Source organism: Dendropsophus ebraccatus, chromosome 12, assembly GCF_027789765.1.
Source record: "Dendropsophus ebraccatus isolate aDenEbr1 chromosome 12, aDenEbr1.pat, whole genome shotgun sequence".
NCBI classification, from domain to species: Eukaryota; Metazoa; Chordata; class Amphibia; order Anura; family Hylidae; genus Dendropsophus; species Dendropsophus ebraccatus.
The window spans coordinates 65864317-65872580 of record NC_091465.1 but is presented as its reverse complement, the minus strand read 5'-3'; the positions used below and the strand labels follow the sequence as shown (position 1 = coordinate 65872580).

General features: G+C 40.5%; 1 protein-coding gene across 1 annotated transcript in view; it reads left to right on the top strand.

Moving 5' to 3' along the window:
* The first annotated feature begins 5191 nt into the window (after nt 1-5191).
* LOC138769230 (paired box protein Pax-6-like) overlaps nt 5192-8264 on the top strand; it is a 30131-nt gene continuing 27058 nt past the window's right edge. The window contains exon 1 of the mRNA XM_069947557.1: nt 5192-5306. Coding sequence (XP_069803658.1) covers nt 5192-5306 — 115 coding nt within the window. The remainder of the gene's footprint in view (nt 5307-8264) is intronic.

Here is an 8264-nt window from a genome sequence, read left to right as displayed (position 1 = left end):
TTACAAGAAATTTCATACAAGGCTTTGGTTAACAAGATTTATCTTATGGTAACAGACTCTTAGTTGCCAATCCCAACCAGTAAGTGCCCAGCTCTTATTGTACCAGAGTAGCATGAGAAATAAAATTTGAGTTGGGGCCTGAGCTGACAGGCACCAGATCCCTATTTATGTGCCATATTTCCTATATTATTAGTTTAATGCAGCGGGATTCTTAAATATTTTAGAGAATAAGACATTTTTCCTGTATTTGTCCTGGATTCATCATTTGGTCAGAAAAAAATAGTATTTTAGTCAACACCACATGCAGGATATATACAGGGCTGTGTCAATCCCTGTCTGTTCTTCTCAGTGACAATGCATGGCGTAATCATTCTATAAGATGGGCCTGTCATATTGTATAAGTGGCTTGCACTTTTTCAGTCTGTCGTCTTCACCACTGGATTGTGCTCTCAGACAGGCTTCCGATTTCTGCGGATGGGATACAGGGGATGGCGCATATGCTTGAGATGTTAATTAGAATCAGACATTGAGGTTGATGATCTGATCTTGGCATGTGTTCTGGACGGTCATAGCCATCAGTCTCCAGCTTGCTTAGATAAGTGTCTATTACAGATTCCTTCATGCCTCTTGTCACATGGCTCAGACTTTGTGTACTCACTTAAAAGTTTACTTGATGTATTTTTATTAGAGTCCCTCTTCTGTGAATAGATATTTATGATATATACATTACAGTGTGATTGCTTGGAACGGCTTGGATTGTCCAATAGGAAGCAGACAAACTGTGATCTTACCATAAAATGCATGTACTTAAAGGGACTCTGCCACCTCCAAAACACCCACTAAACTTAAGTCATCAATAGATTATACATCAGTAGAGTATACAACGCTGATTCTATATCTGCAATTTTTATCTTTACACGCCCAGTTTGTAGGCTTACAACAGTGAAATAGTAGAAAGCTAAAAATTACAGATTTGGAATCAGCATCCTTTATTCTACTTACAGATGACTTTATGTTAGGGTTTTGAGGAGGGTAGGTTGGGGGTGACAGAGTCCCTTTAAAGGGACGAATCTAACCTGATGATAGCTCCCTATTGTGCAAGGGGCGCTAAGGATGAAGTTAGGTCTTTAACCTTCATCCTTGATGTTGTTCCTGTGCAGTTTGAAGTTTAAGGCTAAGTTTACACTATGTATAAATTCATTAAACAATGGCCATAGTTGCAGGTTTACAACCGTGGTCATTATTTAATGAATTTAACTAGCACATTCATTGCTATGGAATCCCAGCTGGAGTGTATACACACTGTATACACTCTGGCCGGGATTCCTTGCAGCCGAACCAAAAACTGACATGTCAGTTTTGTGTGGCCACTATTCATTGAATAATGGCCGCATAAGACTGACAGAGCAAACAATGTAAAGTGCGGCTCCGGCAGCACTTTACATTGTCGGCTATGGTTAATTGGAGTGCGGGCACACCCAAATGCGCCCGCATCCTAATTGAAAAGAAATAAAGTTTATTCGGTGGGTACTGCAGTATCGTCTGGGACGAACTTTACTGACACCGGCCATTCTGTGACACGGCCGTGTCACAAAATGACCGGTGTCATACATAATGTGAACCTGGCTTAATACTGATTGTAGTAAGGCTGTTTGGATCACTGGGGTTGGTCTGGCCCTTCTAATGATTATCATTGGAGCGGGTCGGCAGGGGACGGGGCAGATCAGTGCTCTGGTGGCTGTAGCCCCGCCCCCAGTGCTCAAAACGGTCTTACTAGATACAGGATTAAACTACAAAACGCTATAAAAATGGCGCCAAGGATGAAGGTAGGAAACTAATCTTAATCCTCAGCGCTCCATGTGCAAAAGGGACATATCAGTGGGTTAGATACATATTACCTGCTGATAGATTCTCTTTATTGCAATGGTTGTTGTGTTTCTCCTCTGTACTGTCCTTGTATGAACCTGGCCTTATATGACTTATACTGCAGTCTGCTAACGCTGCATGTCACCATCGGTTACAAATCTGGCATATGTCACCAATGTCTATATGTAAATAAATCTTCTACCTTGGTGAAAGTCCTACCAAGGTAATAAATTGACGCTTTTTGTCTGAAAAAAAAGTCAACTTCTTATTGTAATTAAGATAGAGTTGTTAAAGGTCACATTTATTTCTAATAGAAGAGCGCATTGATAATCAATAGTGAAAAGGGTTCTCTACAGTAAGTACAGTACATACCATTTGAACTGATCTAAAGAGGTTGCTATGGCAAAACCATTACAGGGTAAATAAGACTAGACGGCCATAAAATAACTATTCCCGGTCATTGTGAAAAAGCTGAGATATTGAAAATGTTAACCCTTTACCATCTGCCCCATGTACATTTAAAGGCTAATAGCATGGCCTCTCTACCTGAATGAAGTTTATTGACTTGCTGAGTTTGATGGTCCTGCGCACTCCCGCACACAGTGCCACGGGCAGGATTGTACTGTCACACCGACAGCCTGATCCTGTGCTGTGACAGGGAACCAAAATAATCACAGAAGAACAGCGAACACAGCACTTATATGCAGAATTACTGCCTCCTAATCCAGGCGATTGTTAGGGAACTTTGTGATGTCAGTAATGACAGAAGGAGCTTGGGGGCCACTGGTTATAGTAATCTAATAGGCTGTTACCATTAGATCACTGTTATTGGTGCTCTGTATATAGCGACTGCAGAGAACACATAGATAATTACAAAAAAGTAAAAAAAAAAAAAATTATACATTAAAAAAATAATAAAAGTCATTCTGTATGTCAAAAACGTATTTTGAATGGATGTGAGCAGCACAGGCAGAATGTACATTTCAATGCACTCAATGCCGTCTCTGCTTTAGCAACTTTGCTTATTTTTTTGTACCTGGATGATTATTTGCCATGTACAGAGACTCCATCTAAAACTAGGGTGATACTTAAAGCTAGAATAGGGTGTTTGATCTTGGTGCTGTAGTAATGTCATACGTGAAGTTAATGTTTATATATTTGACATCAATATAAAAAAAAATCAACATGGAAGAATAAGACGATTTTTTTTTTGTAAATGGTCCTTAAAAAAATTAGATTCACACAATTAATGGATAAGCTTCAATGTTTAATATTAAAAAAGCCTTACATGTCCTATAAAATAATAGACCAAAAACTTTAGGTAAACTAAAAAGTAAAAAAAAAATGTAGTGTCAAAGCTCAGACTGGGCTAAAAATGTACCAATCCTTATACTCACCAACCCTGATCCTCCACTTTGGTGCCCAGTCCAGGTTGAGTGGCACTTCCTGCTTTAGGAGGTATCCAGTTCCTCACCATAGTGAAGAGCGAGTTCTTCCTGTATCATGTCAATATACAAGCAGGAGGAGCCAAGACTGGACATCATTGGGACAGTGGGGGATCAGGGCAGGTGAGTATAGTATTTTACTTAGTTGGACAACCCTTTAAAAATGTAAATCTCTTTTATATATGAATCAAGATAAATTGTGTAATGATCACTACTCAAGAAAAAAATGGGTTTACACCTACTATATGGTGAATCCATAGATTTTAGGGAATGTTGGGAGTTGTAGTTTCCCAATAGCTGGAGAACGACAAGTCAGAAACCACCAGAGACCTCACTGATATCTCTTATATCTGGGGACTCCTTTGCATTAATGTGTATTTACTGACACAAACATGGTGTTTTTTAGGATTTGAGGCAGGTTAGGCTTAGAAATACAAGTTGTCTTGCCACAGGGGACACCGCAGTATTTATGTCACTCCTGTGTTTCCTTGGGTTTTTATTCCTGTCACAGGAAAAGCGAGGTTTCCGTCGTCTGAGGACAGTGGCCTGGTCCTGAATTACATTTCTACAGCTTTTATTTTCATATAATAATTGGGTAAAAGTCAACATTTATCAGTTAAATAATCTGAATATAACATTACAGGGATTACATTTTTAAAGGAATTTCGTGTAAATAATTGGGGAATTTAGAGTTAATAGAGAGGGCTCAAAATTCTCTTATAATGCCATCCACATTGTCCATACAGCAGTAACATAGTAGTCATATCAGAAACCATTCCTAATTACGACGACAGCGGCTACCGTGCCCTTCAAACAGCTTCCTACAGGGCCCCCCATACAGGCAGCCATTTTTCTCCCCATATAAACTGCTCCAAACAGGTTGCCATTAGACACCACTGGTCAAACCTATGCCATGTGTCAGACAGATGTACATGTATAGCAGCAATATACAATAATACTCGCCTGACCTGTCTTTTTTAGTAAATACTTGGATCCACAATGAAATAACAATTCTTGAACATCTTTTCTTATAGCTCTGTGATGTGTTATTGTAGGAGTAAATAGCCAACTGGGTGTTACCACTTGGGGGGGGGGGGTGTTTCTACATTGTTTTATACTGTCAGTTTTTATTGAATTGTAGTGTAGGGATACACCCCCAGCTGGTAACACCCAGTTGTCTATTTATTTAAATATTTCCTGTATGTAACAATAACAAAGTAACAGCACATCACAAAGCTATAAAAAGATGGTCCAGAAGTGTTAATACACATATTTAAACAGTTACACACTTCTAAAACAAGTTACAGTACTATAGACGAGGAGAAATCATGTCTGTCTTGAAATCTGGGGAAGGGGCACCACAACCCTGAAACACATTATTTGGACAGAATAAAATGTATTTATGTATTTTTGGCTACCGGACACTTTGATCATTGTAGAACAATCTCCGGATTACTTTTACTTTTTCTTTCCATGTTGTATTCTTAGACCAGGAGAGGTTATTAAAAAGTTAAAAAGTTATTTGAAACAAGTATACAACACGCACATACCTAGTGTCTTTGGATTATGTATGTGTGCATAGGATTTCACTGTCTAGGTTTTTTTTGACACATACAATAAGTAATAATGGGAACGTAACCATGTTGGAAGAGTTGACTGATATTGCTGTAGCAATCAGGCTGCAAGGGTTCCATATAAGATATAAAAGCAATGTCTGTCCTGTGTCCAATAACACTGTTATTGAAACTGAAAATCACTGCAAATAGACTGAACAACATCTTCTGTATTGTTATTTTTTAGATAAATCCAGAAGACCCCAGGACAGGATGTCCTGCTGATCCACCATACGCTTTTCTGCTCCAAGTACTGCTGGTTGGTCCATGGGGGCTGATGGCACTGATCAGAAGATCAGAATGCTGAACATACAGAACGCAGGTTGGGGCAGTCGTCAGGACTGGTACCAGGACAATCTAGTGACTAGCCAACCCAATCCAGGTACCTATGATCTCTCCTAGGGGAGTGACTACAACAGCATTTTCATCCCGTATGTTAACCGTGGAAATTTTTAGGGGTTTTCCACCATCATTAAATGTATAGCTATTATGTGGAGTTGCTTCTCTATGATGCACTGGGGTACAACACATAACTGCTTTACTTCCTGAGCCATAGTTGTGTCTAAGAGCTATCAATGAGAAGAAACCGCCCATACTACTCCTACAGATGACGGACCTATCCTATCTACTTTACAGTTGCAGGGCCGTCTGCAGGTTTTTACGGGCCCTCAGGCGACAGAGCCTAAGCGGGCCCCTCATCCAACCACTATGCACCCATCATCCGCGCACAATGCACAATCACTGCAATCCCCACTAACATACACAAACACACATTACTGACACAGACACTGATTGACACAGACACTGACTGACTGACACTGACACACAGTACTTACAGCTCTGTCTTCTCCCTCTTCCTCTCTGTGGGGCTGCTATCCACACTGTAAGGTTGAGGACCTTCGGGTCATGTGATCAGGTCCTTCACCCTTTTCTCTCTCTGTGCAGGTCCTGCTCCATCTCCTGTGTCGTCTGATGTTCAGCCCCTCACCCAGCACTACAGTGAGGGGGCTGAACATTAGAACACCAGGCCCCTCTCCCTCTCTGGACCCCTAAAGGTGCCGTGGGCCCCGGCACTTGCCCTGTGCTGACGCCGGCCCTGCTTAGTAGTGTTTCTTGTGTGTGTATTGTATTACCTGATTGCATACTTATACCTAGGTTTTGTATATTTACACTACCGTTCAAAAGTTTGGGGTCACCTAAACAATTTTGTGTTTTCCATGAAAAGTCACACTTATTCACCACCATACGTTGTGAAATGAATAGAAAATAGAGTCAAGACATTGACAAGGTTAGAAATAATGATTTGTATTTGAAATAACATTGTTTTTACATCAAACTTTGCTTTTGTCAAAGAATCCTCCTTTTGCAGCAAATACAGCATTGCACACCTTTGGCATTGTAGCTATTAATCTGTTGAGGTAAGCTGGAGACATTGCACCCCACGCTTCTAGAAGCAGCTCCCACAAGTTGGATTGGTTGGATGGGCACTTCTGGCGTACCATACGGTCAAGCTGCTCCCACAACAGCTCAATGGGGTGGTGATCTGGTGACTGCGCTGGCCACTCCATTACCTATGATAGAATCCCAGCTGCTGCTTCTGCTGTAAATAGTTCTTGCACAATTTGGAGGTGTGTTTAGGGTCATTGTCCTGTTGTAGGATGAAATTGGCTCCAAACAAGCGCTGCCCACTGGGTATGGCATGGCGGTGCAGAGTGATAGCCTTCCTTATTCAGAATCCCTTTTACCCTGTACAAATCTCCCACCTTACCAGCACAAAAGCAACCCCAGACCATCACATTACCTCCACCATGCTTAACAGATGGCGTCAGGCATTCTTCCAGCATCTTTTCATTTGTTCTGCGTCTCACAAACGTTCTTCTTTATGATCCAAACACCTCAAACTTGGATTCATCCGTCCACAACACTTTTTTCCAGTCTTCCTCTGTCCAATGTCTGTGTTCTTTTGCCCATCTTAATCTTTTTCTTTTATTGGCCAGTCTCAGATATGGCTTTTTCTTTGCCACTCTGCCCTGAAGCCCAAAATCTCGCAGCCGCCTCTTCACTGTAGATGGTGACACTGGTGTTTTGCGGGTACTATTTAATGAAGATGCCAGTTGGGGACCTGTGAGGCGTCTGTTTCTCAAACTAGAGACTCTAATGTGCTTATCTTCTTGCTTAGTTTTGGAACACGGCCTCCCACTTCTTTTTCTACTCTGGTTTGTGCTGTCCTCTGAAAGGAGTAGTACACACCGTTGTAGGAAATCTTCAATTTCTTAGCAATTTCTCGCATGGAATAGCCTTCATTTCTAAGAACAAGAATAGACTGTCGAGTTTCAGATGAAAGTTCTCTTTTTCTGGCCATTTTGAGCGTTTAAATGACCCCACAAATGTGATGCTCCAGAAACACAATCTGCTCAAAGGAAGGTCAGTTTTGTAGCTTCTGTAACAAGCTAGACTGTTTTCAGATGTGTGAACATGATTGCACAAGGGTTTTCTAATCATCAATCAGCCTTCTGAGCCAATGAGCAAACACATTGTACCATTAGAACACTGGAGTGATAGTTGCTGGAAATGGGCCTCTATACACCTATGTAGATTTTGCACCAAAAACCTGACATTTGCAGCTAGAATAGTCATTTACCACATTAGCAATGTATAGAGTGTATTTGTTTAAAGTTAGGACTAGTTAAAGTTATCTTCATTGAAAAGTACAGTGCTTTTCCTTCAAAAATAAGGACATTTCAATGTGACCCCAAACTTTTGAACGGTAGTGTATATTCTAGACACACAAAATACTTTTACATAGTTTTCTGCTTATTTTTTGCTTATTTACGGCTGGAGGAAAAAAAAAGAGAAATTATACCAAACCAATAAGGAAAAGCATTTAGTAAAAGTTGCATGAAGCCGCAAACAAGCCAAATACTATGAAATCACAGTAATATTTCATCAGAACTAAACCATGACCATTTTATGTTGCCTCGTAGATTAAATTATGGATTATATTTTATCTGGTAGCTTTATTTCGCTCTATCAGTGCTGAGTCAGTAGCAATGACCGTATTTCTGTGATATCTGTGTCACATTAGACAGTTCTGCGGTGCTGCGCTGTGGTCGAGGCAGGAAGCTTAGAGTCCTCGGAGCTGTCTGCAGATGTGCACATTTTGCTTTTGCACGGGGCTTGAACTATTTGTCTATCTAAGAACATGTGTTTTATACATTACCGCTTTATGTTCAAATGATTAGTTTCGCGTGGGCAAAAACACAAAAAAATAATTTTTTCTTTTTTTAGTTCTGCAAAAACAAACTTGATGAAACTTGTGGTGAGGTGGGTGATAGAGTTC